General features: G+C 43.3%; 1 protein-coding gene across 3 annotated transcripts in view; it reads right to left on the bottom strand.

The window, feature by feature from the left end:
• ANO6 (anoctamin 6) overlaps positions 1-11,857 on the bottom strand; it is a 196,690-nt gene extending 184,833 nt beyond the window's left edge. The window contains exon 1 of one of the 3 annotated variants that reach the window (XM_047064841.1): positions 11,010-11,857. In XM_047064841.1, coding sequence (XP_046920797.1) covers positions 11,010-11,082 — 73 coding nt within the window. In that variant the 5' untranslated portion in view covers positions 11,083-11,857. The remainder of the gene's footprint in view (positions 1-11,009) is intronic. The other 2 variants (XM_047064843.1, XM_047064842.1) reach the window with 2 other exon arrangements.
• Positions 11,858-13,270: the final 1,413 nt, after the last annotated feature.

Below are 13,270 nucleotides of genomic sequence, written 5' to 3'. Positions count from 1 at the left end.
GGAGAAGGATGGTCAAATGAGGAGCAGGAGGAGGAGCCAATGGAAGATGAACAAAAAGGAACACAGGCCAGCAGAGAGGCCCGTTCCTTCCTCACCATAGGCAGCCACGGTATGAGATGCCAGTCCACACCCTCGGCCAACGTAAGGCAATCTATGACAGATGGCAGAAGTAATCTTTCAACATAGGAAAGAGTCATCCTTTTCTTTTAAGCTCCAGTATAATTACCTCTAATCAAATTCAGGTTTTCACCTGTAAATCCAAAGGCATGAAAAGAGCACTTTTGGGGCACCTGGATGGCTCAATCAGTTAAGCTTCTGACTTAGGCTCAGGTCATGATCTCACAGTTCATGAATTCGAGCCCCATGTTGGGCTCTGTGCTGACAGTTCAGAGCCTGGAGCCTGCTTGGGATGCTGTGTTTCCCTCTCTCTCTGCCCCTCCCCCCTCCCGAAAAATAAACATTAAAAAAAATTTTTTTTTAATAAAAAAAGAAATAAGCACTTTCACCTGATCCCTAATACCTAGACTTATCCAGGGCTTTGAGGGGAGAGGGTGGATCCCTCAGACAGGGAAACAAAGGGCCAGGTCTCTCCCCTTCCCCTTCAGACCCACATGGATGTAGCTTCCCAAGGCATCCCCAAAACCATCAGAGAGTGGGGTTTGGGTGTGCTGGAATAACAAGGTAGCTGAGAAGGTCCTCGCTCAGGACACAAGGTCATTTCCAATTCTAAAGACATTTAGAAAATGAGGGGCCAATACTGACTGCCTGCATATACAATGGTCAAGAACTGGGGTGAGGGCAATGGGAAGGATGTAGAGTCAAAAATTTTTTTTAAATATTTATTTTGAGATTGAGATGGAGGGGAGAAAGAGAATGAGCAGGGAAGAGGCAGAGAGAATCCCAAGCAGGCTCCACACTGTCAGTGCAGAGCCCAACATGAGGCTCAATCCCACAAACTGTGAGATCATGACCTTAGCCAAAATCAAGAGTCAGATGCTCAATCTACTGAGCCACCCAGGAGCCCCATGTCAAATGGGCTTTTAATATAAAGTCAACAACCATGCCCACCATGTGCCACATGACTGCCCTCCCTTCACTGAATGGAGAACATCTCTGAATGATCTTCCATGTTTCCACATCTCAGTAGTAGTACCAGAGTCATGGAGAACCCTGACCACTGAGAATCTCATCATTGATCTTCCTCTCCTCTGTTCTACAATATTCAATTGGTAATAAAAGCTATTTACTTCCTACTTAAATGTCTCCTTCCTCACTTACAGCACATACAATTATCTGGTGACACACAGGAGCACACATACGTGGGCTAGAACTGCCTGACAGCAATTAGAGAATGGGATAAGCCACAGGTACTCCCGATGGAAAAACAATTCCTAAATTTATGAAGCATTTACTGGGAGCCTACTAAGTGTCAGCCCTTAGGATTTTTTGCTAGGATTCCCTGAGAGAATTTGGAGGACACTGTCCATCTGTCTGAAGATCTGTGAGAGGAAAAAACACACACAATAACTATCTCTTTGCAGAACCCACATGCTATTCTTCAACTCCTTTATCTTTAAACACATGTGCCTGCAGCACAGCCACTGTCACGATCATCCTTAACCTGACACTTAGGGGGCATTTTCTGCACGCATAATGTGACACAAGCAACACAGAACAGACAGCAATGTTTATGAGGAAAGGACTTAGAGATCTCTGACGTTAAGGGTAGCCATTTCTTACACTGGAATTAAAATAAAATAAAATAAGATTATCTTTTTTAAAAAATTAAAACAGTAGCCATTTCCATGACTGCTTTTAAATATATGAATTCATTATGATGGTGACACTGTAAGTGCCACTCATGGAGTGTGACTGGAAATACCTAGCACTGTACATATACCTTGCATCCTTCTAGCAACCCCATGGGGCTGAAGAAACAGGCTCAGAAAAGCCAAGAAACTTGCCTCAGGTTGGCAAAGCCAACCACAAATTCAGGTCTTCTGACTGCCAGCCCTTCCTTTCCCACTCCCCATTTCTCTTCTCCTGATCTCCCAACTCTGCATCGACACTGCTTTCACAAACTCTCCCTCCCCCTGCCCTCCTCTTCAGGGATTCACTTTCCACCCTTTCTCTTTAAAATCTCTTACTTTTCCTAGGTAGCATCTACCATCAGTCAATTTATGCTATTTCTTCATTATTTGTATCACTTAAAAACAATAGTCAGTCTTGTTTGTTGATTTTTCTTTTATTACTAAGAGGATGGGGGGACTGGGTGGCTTGGTCAGTTAAGCCTCCGACTTTGGCTCGGGTCATGATCTTATAGTTCCTGAGTTCAAGCCCCACATCAGGCTCTGTGCTGCCAGCTCAGAGCCTGGAGTCTGCTTCAGATTCTGTAGCTCCCTCTCTCTCTGCCCCTCCCCCCACTCACTATCTCTCCCTCTCTCAAAGATAAGTAAACATTAAAAAAATCTTTTTTCGGGGCGCCTGGGTGGCGCAGTCGGTTAAGCGTCCGACTTCAGCCAGGTCACGATCTCACGGTCCGTGAGTTCGAGCCCCGCATCAGGCTCTGGGCTGATGGCTCAGAGCCTGGAGCCTGTTTCCAATTCTGTGTCTCCCTCTCTCTCTGCCCCTTCCCCGTTCATGCTCTGTCTCTCTCTGTCCCAAAAATAAATAAACGTTGAAAAAAAAATTTTTTTTTTAAATAAATAAAAAAAATAATAATAAATAAATAAAAAAATCTTTTTTCTTAAAAGAGGACCTTTTACACAAATTAAGCATCTAAGACTTGTTTATTTAATAAGTAACAGTAGGAAGAAATAAAATGATACAAACGAAAAAAATTATTGTATAATATACCTATTATATATAAACTTGTAAAATAATGTTAAAGGTCTGAGTTCTATATGTCAGAAGGGTGTATAATTCTTGTTTAGAATTTAGTTTTCTTAAAATCTAAGCACAAATCAGAGAAAAAAAAACATACTTAAGGTTGTGTCTATATAATGCCACAAGAAAAATTTAGCCATCATTTTGTCTGTGCCAAGCCAAAGATTATTTTTCAAATATCTAGATAGAATGTCTGGAGAAATTGTGATAAATTCAATTATACAAATACAATCTCAGTTTATATAAAACAAGCTTTATAAACAAGCCTATAATTTGCATAATTGTACTTTGCAAAAGAACATCTATTTGCACGCCTGACCAATGGCTAACGTTCTGCCAAGGTTAAAATTAAAATTATAAAAAAGATAATTTTAAAGATCCGTATCCTTTTCCTTCCAATTTCAAGTATTTGTATTTTTAAATAATGTGGGAAACAGTATAGTTTCAATGTCCTAGATTACAAGCATTAAATATAAAACAACATCTGGGTTTCACCAAAGAATATATTTTCTTTCATTCGGATTTTTACCTACTGAATAACTGCCTGCAGCTAGCTCTCCCAGTCAGCATTTGGACCCGTAGCCAGAGCAGTAGTAAAGACCATGGCAGAGAAAGTTGCCTATCAACCCTTCGACTAGTCTCCTATGCAAACGTTCCATCTGATATTTTGGCTGAGGAGTATCTGAACTGCTCTTTGGTACACATCCACAATATGCTATTGTTGACATTTGCATCCAGTATTTCTTCAATAGGCTACTTCTTGGGATGGAGTCTAATTAATTTTAGCTGCAGTATTATAAAGCAAGGCAAAACTAAAGGAAGAGCAGTAATAATGATAACGACTTGAGAGAATCACTTGATTGCATGAAATTTTCACAATCTCTGTCTTTACATGAGTTACCAGTCAAGAAGTACATTTCCTTGGTTGAAAGTAATTGGAAATGATGTTTTTCTGTTCTAAAACTGGTGATTTTTCCACAGACTCAGGCCTGTATCAAAAAGCGGATCAATGTATCAAAAGCGGATCAAGCTGGGGCGCCCAGGTGGTTCAAAGGGCTGAGTGGCTCACATAAGAGCTCTGCTCAGGTCATGAACCAGGGTTCATGAGTTGGGGCCCACCATCAGGATCTGCGCTCACAGCACGGAGCCTGCTTTGGATCCTCTGTCTCCCTCTCTCTGCCCCTCCCCTGCCCTCTTTCTCTCTCAAAGATGAATAAATGTTAAAGGAAAAAAAAAAAAGCAGATCAAGCTTTAATCTACAGCATACAAAGCTTCCATTAAAACCTTAAAACCAGTCCCTTAGCAAATGTTTGTTGAGTATCTACTATGTGAAAAGCATTATGATATGCAGGCTGTGAAGTACAAAGGTAACAGCACTTCTCCCTCTAAGACTATATAAGCTTTACCTTCAGATGTATGATTGAATCAGCTAGAATACAAAACACAAAACTGATAAGCACCGATAACAGAAGAAAACCTCAATTATTAGCTGGAGTAGAAACTTTTATTAAAATGTAATCATTTTAATCTAAACTGCTACAAACACCCTTTGAATGTTTAAGGCCAACTTTTAACTTCAAGCTAGATTGTGAGATTCTTAATAATGTATTATAATCTCCCTTCAAGAATGTCAGAGTTTAAATAGTATCTGACAGAAACCTTCACAGGAGCTTTTGGTCTACATTTACTGGTTTCCAAAAGGAAAACACACACAAACACACACACACGCACGGCAATCAACATAAGTGACTATTGAAACTACTGGATAAAAAAGAAAGGAATGTCATGTGGAACTTTTTTAGAGCTGTGTTTGTGTCAGGTTTAAAGAACAATGGGAATTATAAAAGGAGACGAGAAACCTTTTGGAAAGCAATTCTTGGACTTGAAAGTTAGAACACATAAGATAAATTGTGACTAAGGACTTGAAACTGAAAGTAACAGGTTTATAAAACAAAAAAAAAAGGACAAAACTATACTCAAAGAAAAAAGTGTAAGGATAGTTTACTTTGTTTTGTTTGTTAACTATCATTCTCCTGGTAGAAAATATATCTATGATCCCCTTGCCACAGCAAATAAGGCAAAGGTAGCACCAAAGCTTACTTTCTAAGAAATCACATTTAAGAATGCTGGAGCCACGCTGTCCTAGCCCCAGCCCCTTATCTCTTTCTCATCCCTCCCAGGGCTGGTATCTGGAGTCCCTGCAGCGAGAATCTCCTTGGTACCACCACCACCCGGGTACACATCTTGATTACAGCATTAATCACAGACTTACTGCAATTATCTATTCATGTCTCTGCCTCCTTCTGAGATAGTGAGGTACTAGTGGGTCAAGGACCCAGGAACCTGGCAGAGTAGGTACAATCAACATTGTTGTAACAGATAGTAGGGAATCTCAAAGTGCCATGGAAGGGAATTCTACTAGGGCCATAAAACCACTCAGCAGAATGTTAATCAAATTATTTAAAAAGAGCAATTCACTTGATTCTTTCAATAATGCTTGGCTTGGCTTCTACTCAATAGCAAGCACCATTCTAGGCATGAGGGACATAGCTTGGAACACAAAACACACGACACCTGCCTTCAGGGAGCTTATGATATGTTAGAGGCAGGTGAGGAAGAGAAATTGTTTTTTAATTATAGCAATGAATGTCTACAATGTTTGGGATATTTTGCATGATCTCTAGAAGGCTCAGATGACCTAGTTCCAATGCAAGAAATTTACACTCTAGTTGTGCAGATAAAGATAATGAACAACAAAGACAAAGTACAAAGTGAGTGCTGATTGTGTAGCACAGAAAAAGAAGGGGTGCGACAATTCATTAGTGGGCACTTTGGACAATGAAGATCAGTAACAGTTTTCCGGGTTTTGTGACAGGCTCCTCCTGAAAAACAGAGGAGGTAAGTCTGGTATTACCAAAGAAAGGAATTGGTCTGAGCCAAAGCAGAGGGGAAAAGTATTAAGACTTACTGGAACAATAGAAGTTCCCCCCTGCACACCTGCCACCATTTTCTACCTAATCACTCAGCTGAAGTCTAAGAGTCACGCTGTTTCTGGAAGCCATGGGTCTGATGCCTCGGAGATGTCACCTCTTTCCTAAACTCTCAGACCACTCCCCTCTATTCCCATGGCCACTACAGGCATTTCCAAACCCGACTGCTAGAAAGACTTACTTCTACAATGTCCCCTCTCCAATCCCATTTTCCAACATGCTGCCAGGGAGATCTTTTCCTAAGGCAAGTTTGATCCCATCACTCCTTTCCTTAAAATCTTTCAGTAGCTCCAAATCCTAAATCCTTAAAACATACAGAGGCTTCTTCATGGTGTGGCCCCTGCCTGCCTCCCTAGCCTTGTAGCGGCTGCCTTCCACCACAGGGAACTAACTACGTGGAAATCCAGACTCTCCTTCTGCTATGCCACTGCACCCGCCTGGTCCTTCAGTACCCAGCCCAGCAATCTCTTCTGTGAAAATGTCTCCCATTATCCTCCCACAGCTGTGTACATACCTCAGTAATAGCACTTACTGCAAGTGGCTGGTTCCATCGAACCTACGTCTCCACGGCCAAGGGGTGCAACACTTATTTTTAGTTTCCCAACACCCAGCCCAGCACCTAATCCTGGACCCGGCACAGAAAGTTTTCTCAGTTAATACTGATTAAGCAAAACTGAGGCTAGGACCACATTTGTAGGTGATTAAACAAACTTTATAGTGAAGGGATAGAAATCATGAAGAAGTCTCTGTAAAAATGCAAAAGCGAAAAGGGAGCCAATAAGGACACTTGAGAGATACAGCTGGACCTTCTTCCTACAACTCCCCAAATCAATGACATGACCATCAGCTGTGGGGATCAGAGAGTTAAACTCTATCATAAACAGACTGGGATCCCAAAGCAACCAGCCAAGCATCTAAACAAAATCTTTTTGCCTGAACTACATGACTTATTCCTGAGAACACTTTTTCTCTCTAAGCGAAGTCTGAACCATAGAAATGCAAAAACAAAACAACCACACACATACGCAAAATAAAACAGCACACAAAATATCTACATTTTGGCCGTAAAAGAGTTTTCTGTCACTTTCTACACGAACAGGAAGAAATGTTGCGTTCTACTCACTGATTAAAGGCCGGGAGGAGGGAGAAAGGCAGCCAGGAATGCTCTTCTGCACACCAAGTGCACAAAACCTGCCTTGCCATGTGATCTCCACCAGCATGAGTGAAATAAGGGCTAAAAGTCACATATTTCCTGCCACCAGTGCCCAGGGATCACAACTGCATTCGGTTGCTGGAGCTGATTTAGAAAATAAGTGGTCTTTTGAAAAAATGCTCTTATACCAACAGGCTGCCTCATTCACAAACCTCTGGGACCAATTTCTGGTGGCAAGGAGTTAAGCAAATGTGGAAAAGACGCTCATAGTAACATTTACCATCTTTGACTCTTTAGACAGGTTCATGTCAAACAAGGAGGTAATCCTTACACTTAAAGCACTGAATAGTGCTTTAAAGGTAAAGGTAAGCAGAAACCCACTGGCTGGGGGGGGGGCTAAGTCCCAGTCCACTACAGGAACACTTCCATATATGTATGTAAAACATTCATATGATATAACCAGGGACCACATCTAGTTTAAAAAGATTCTCTTTTCATCCTTTGTAAATTAGCCGATGATAAATGTTTTACTCAGGAACTATGTCAAAAATAACTCTATTGTTCTGAATTATAAAGTTAATATTGATAGAGGGATTACGTAGAAATCTTCAGTACCTGAGTGGATTTTAAATTATACAACTATCAGTAATGACAATCAAGTACTAGGAGAAAGATGTCAACAGCTTAACCATAGTTCTGCATATGAAACTAGGGGCACAAGTTAAAATTATAATCGTCATTTCACCACAACCTCCCCTAAGTTGAAATTACAATTATTTTGTAAAAGACTATATACCATCAGCCTACTTCTACCTTTAAAAAAAAGACTTACCTACTTTACAATGTCATAAACTTTCTATTGACATGGTAAACATTTCCACTTGATATAAAATCACTGCAATCCACATTGAGCTTGTATAACAAACAAAAATTGTGGAGACCTACTTAAATGATATCTGTTGCCTAACATAATGTTGAATTGACCCCTACACACAGTAAAGTAATATCATCAGTAGCCCACAGAGGGAGGGGTGATGGAGGGATAGAGATACTTAACTTTCTAAATATTTTTTAATTTTTTATGTTTATTATTTATTTTTGAGAGAGAAAGACAAAGCACAAGCAGGGGAGGGGCAGAGAGAGAAGGAGACACAGAATCTGAAGCAGGCTCCAGGCTCCCGAGCTGTCAGCACAGAGCCCGACGCGGGGCTCGAGCTCACGAACCACGAGATGAACCTAAGCTGAAGTCAGATGCAGGCACCCCGAGATATTTAACTTTTTAAAACATATTTACTGGTTGACTTGATAGAACCAGCATAAATTACATCTGTAATTAAAAAAATAAGGGGCACCTGGGTGGCTCAGTCGGTTAAGCGTCCGACTTCGGCTCAGGTCATGATCTCGTGGTCTGTGAGTTCAAGCCCCGCGTCGGGCTCTGTGCTGACTGCTCAGAGCCTGGAGCCTGTTTCAGATTCCGTGTCTCCCTCTCTCTCTGACCCTCCCCTGTTCATGCTCTGTCTCTCTCTGTCTCAAAAATAAATAAACCTTAAAAAAAATTTTTTTTTAAATAAAAAATAAAAAGAACCAGCACACCTGGTTGGCTCAGTTGGTTCAGCAATGGACTCTTGATTTTTGGCTTAGGTCGTGATCTCATGGTTCCTGGGATCAAGCCCTGAGTTGAGCGCTGTGCTGACAGTGTGGGGCCTGCTTGGGATTCTCTGACTCCCTCTCTGACCCTCCCCTGGTCATGTGCGTGTGCTCGCTCTCTCAAGTAAATAAACTTAAATAAATAAAAATAACCTATTGCCACACACTTAAGATAAACTTTATGATGCCTCATCTGGTAAACACAGACTAGACCAAAGTCGTTTTTTTCTAAACTGAGATCTATTGATGGCACAGTGGAACAAACAAAGATCAGAGTCTCTTATTTCAGTTACCATTTGGGTTTTTACCCTATTTCTTCACAATACTCAGTATAAACAGTGATGATACCTCACCATAACAGGCAAGAGTATTTTCCTATGAAATAGACTGTGCTAGTTTACTGTAACTTTTTACAGTCTGCTCCTATGATTTATATTTTTATGTAACTATGATTTACCAGTAAAGTCTGTTAAATAGTAGCATTATATATTATCTGACTGCTGGTGACCAGGTGGAAAGGGGATTAATCCACATAGGTCTTGCAAGTCAGAAAACCTGGTTTTGAATCTTTACTAGCTATGTGAAAAGCTAGGCAGATCAACCTGTGAGCTTCAGCTTTCTAATAAAAAAACACTACTTGCTCCCTCCATCTAATAAATTGTTCTCAAATGAGAACAATTATGCTAAATCGTGGAGCATAAGCTCCTCTATTCAATTTGTTCCTCATCAACAAGGAAATTACCACGTTCTCTTGATTTAAGTGAACAATACTTATAATAGCCAAGATATGAAAACAACTGTCCATCTATAGACGAATGGATAAAGATGTGTTTGTGTGTGTGTGTATAATAACCACCACCAGCACCCTCCTCAACCTCCTCACCCTCGCATGTGGGCAACGGAATATTATTCAACCATGAGAAAGAAGGAAATCCTGCCATTTGGGACAACATGGATGGAACTTGAGGGCATTATGCTAAGTGAAATAAGTCTCACAAAGACAAATACTTATAGGTGAAATTGAATGGTGGAGGGGAGAAGATGTTGGTCAAAAGGCACAAACTTCCAGCCATAAGACAAGTCCTGGGGATGAAAGGTACAGCACAGTGGTTATAATTAATACTGTATCATGTAGTTGAAAGTTGCTAAGAGAGTGGACCTTAAATGTTGTCACCACAAAAAGGAAACAGTTACTTGTGAGCTGATGGAGGTATTGGTTAAAGCCATAGTGGTAATCATTTTGCAACATGTAACCGTATCAACTCAACGTGTTGTACACTTTAAACTTGCAAAATATTCTATGTAAACTGTAGCTCAATACAGCTGGAAAAAAAATAAAATGATAAAGAAAAACCACACCTAGCTCCTAGAATTAAGTTACTTCTAAAGTTGTTATTAGTGAAGAATAGGACTTCAGGATCTGAGCAGGAACTGTTTCGCTTTAAACTGATTTGGCGTGCAGGAAACAGACTCGGAGTCGCTGAACAGACCAGCACGGTAATTTAATTGCCAGTCTTCTGGAGAGACCCAATATGTCATCATTCCCTGACAGTGATGTTCTCCCTGCTCCTCCAATTGTTTTCCCCTTCCCCACCTCCTCCAATCCCTTTTGTTGCTGTAGTTATTTCACTCTTAAACAGCTCTCCCTTCGTTCCGTCTACAACTTCTAAACATTTTTAACTCAAACTAGAAATGATACACCCCAGGCTTGCCCCACCCAACCACTCCCCACCCCGCCAAGCGCCAGGGCCCTCTGGACTTGCAGGAAATGTTCAGAGATCCCCCCCAGCCCCACCCGGGACAAGGGCTTCTTCCTCCAATCACTTCCCCCGCGGGCTCTGCGGCTGAAAAAAGGATCCCGGGTTGCCACCCGCGGCCACAAATCTGTTACCGAGGCGCCCCACCCTCCCCCCAGAGCGGCTCCTTGCTTTCACTTTAAAGCGGATGCAGGTGGGTCACACCCCTGCTCTCTGAACGGGGCCGGGTCCCCAGTGCAGGTTCCAGGCGAAGGAAATGACCCAAGAGTTGCCGCTTCAGAGTCCACAGACTTCCCGGTATCCAGCACGAGTGCTTAGGCGCTGCGTCCGCGGCCCGCCCAGATCCTGCGGTCGGGGGCCCGTGCGCGCCCCGCGCCTCCCCGGCCTCCACCCGGCGCCGGCCCGCTGAGAGCCGAGCGGCGAAGCGGCCGCACTGCGGCCCCGGGACGGCGGTGCGGGCTCCCACCTCCCCGGCGCCCGCGGGTCCCCGCTGCCGCCCCCGCGCAGAGCGCAGCGCCCGCGCGCAGTCCCCAACTTCTTCCGGCCCCGGCCCACGCCGAAGAACCCCCCGCTCACCGATATCCCCGTCGTCGTCGTCCTCCTCCTCCTGATCCATTTCTAGCAGAACGTCCCTGGTCATCATTTGCATGGCTCCCCCAGAAGGCGGTTCCGAACTTGGCGCGAAGTTGGGTGCCCCCGGGCTCCGGAACGCCGCGGCTCTGGCGGGGCCCTGCGTCCCGGCGAGGACCGCGGGGTGCTTCTGGCTCCCGGCTCAGGGCCCGCAGTGCCCAGCCCGCGCTCCTGGAAGCCAGCCGAGGCGGCCGCCGACCCGAGCCCTGCGCCCCAGACGAACCACTCGCCAGCCGAGCGGGGCCCGGCCACTGAGCATGCCCAGTGAGAGAGCCCGGGCTCGCTGCGGAATGATTAAACTTCCCCAGGGTTTATTGGGCTCTCAGAAGGAAGTCGGGACGCGAAAAGGAGTAGTCGGCGCTCGCGTTCTGCCCGCGAGTGACCTCGGGGAAGGGCGGAGGGGGGAGAGCACACGAGGGTGGGAGTGGACAGGGTTCCCCGAATTCTGCTCTAAGGTCATATATGGACACATACTGGGGCTTGCTTTCTTTGACGTGTGTTACTGCCTCTGCAGTAAACGCCACCACGTCTCAGGTGAAGAACCCTGAAGACGAGCACGCCAGAACGGGGTTAAAGGCTCCGTGGAGCCAATGGAGGATCTTCAAGCATCAATTACTCTGCTTCCAAAGTGAGGGAACGTGTATTCCACGGGGGGCAAGGGAGAGGGAGATTATACAGGAAAGAGGCAAACTCGTAGAGAATAAGCAACAGAAGAAAAAAGACAAAGAGTGAGAGAGAGGGATCTAAAGAAGCGTGTTCACAAAAGGCAGGAAGATTTCCGCATAGAGAGGTAGTAGTCGAGAAAAGCGCCCCCTACCCCCGCCCGCGGGAGCACACGCAGGGAGTGGTCGCAAGAGGATCATCCTGCAGCCCGTTTGGACCATGAATGCGCAGTCCTCCGTATCAAAAATGCAAACGAGGCCAAAGAACTCGACAATGGTTAGGTGGAAACTCTAAGGTGGCGGGGGGGGGGGGGGGGGGGGCGGGGAGGGAACTATAATAACCAGAGGAAACAAAGAAAGTACTAAAGTAAAATTGAGGCAGAGTGGAAGAATGTATTCCCGGAGACCAAAGGAAGCAATAAGACAAATACAAAGGGATTTCTACTTTTAAGACACACGGGGGTACTTTGAACTGCAGGTGTCTGGGATTGTGAGTCTGCAGAACTGTTTTCAAAGAAGCTGACGAATTCAGATGGGTCCATTTTGACTTGTCAAAAGGGCTAGAAGTTATATTTGAGATCCTTGTTGCATTCATTGTCTAACACTTCCCATAGAAACTTGTTATATTTTTTCCACTAATGTACCAGAATTATTATGATTATTATGATAACACTAAGTCTACTGTGCATCATATGCTCGCATATACTTATTTTTTGAGTTTCTGTATGAAAGAAATAAAGCATTGAGAGCAATCATAAGTGGAGAACAGCCATGAATATGCACCATAAGGCATGTGGAAATTACTGTTAAGAAAATATCCAGTATCTGAAGGGGGGAGGGCTGGGAGAATAAAGAAGAAAAAAAGAACGAGAAGGAGGGAAAAAAGAATGTTTTCTCTTAGTCAACTCTCTCCCCAAAGCTTTATGGGACCTACTAAAGTAGAAATTCCCAACACATTTTAGTGACATGATCAGTTATCACAATTTCCATTTAACAAATGTGTACATAGTGCTTTTTATGTGCCAGGCATAGTTTTTTTTTTAATGTTTTATATTCATGCATTTAATCCTTATAACAACCCTAGGAGCTATTACCACATTTACTCAAACACAGGATGACTGAATAATCCAAAATCAGTCACAGATAGGAAGTAAGTGGCAGAGCTGGGGTTCTAACCCAAGCATCTAGAATCTGGGCTCTTGGCCATTTTGTAAACCACTTCCAGAGACATTCTGAATCCGTTAAAAAAAAAAATCACTTTTTTTTCCCACCAATTGTAAGCTTTTAAAGTCTCATCAACTTTCTGCCATAGTTCTCTCCCCAAATGGTCTGGTTTGTATGGCCTAAGACTGCTCAAATTCCATTAGTAGTTATAAAACTCTTGTGGTAGATTTTGTAACAGGTCCCATGAGTCATTTGAAATTCTTCATAGATTTTAGGGTTTACATTTTTGGTACTTTATAAATGTTGCAGAGAGACATTGCTGGCCTTACATGTAAAGGTAACTGTTGTTGCTGGAAGGGAAATTAATTATTTACTTAGGTT

The sequence above is a fragment of the Lynx rufus genome, unplaced genomic scaffold, assembly GCF_022079265.1.
Source record: "Lynx rufus isolate CCGP_SWC_20201006 ecotype Redwood Valley unplaced genomic scaffold, mLynRuf1.p SCAF_7, whole genome shotgun sequence".
In the NCBI taxonomy this organism is placed as follows: Eukaryota; Metazoa; Chordata; class Mammalia; order Carnivora; family Felidae; genus Lynx; species Lynx rufus.
Note: the sequence above shows the minus strand (reverse complement) of the source record. Positions and strands in the feature narration are given on the sequence as shown.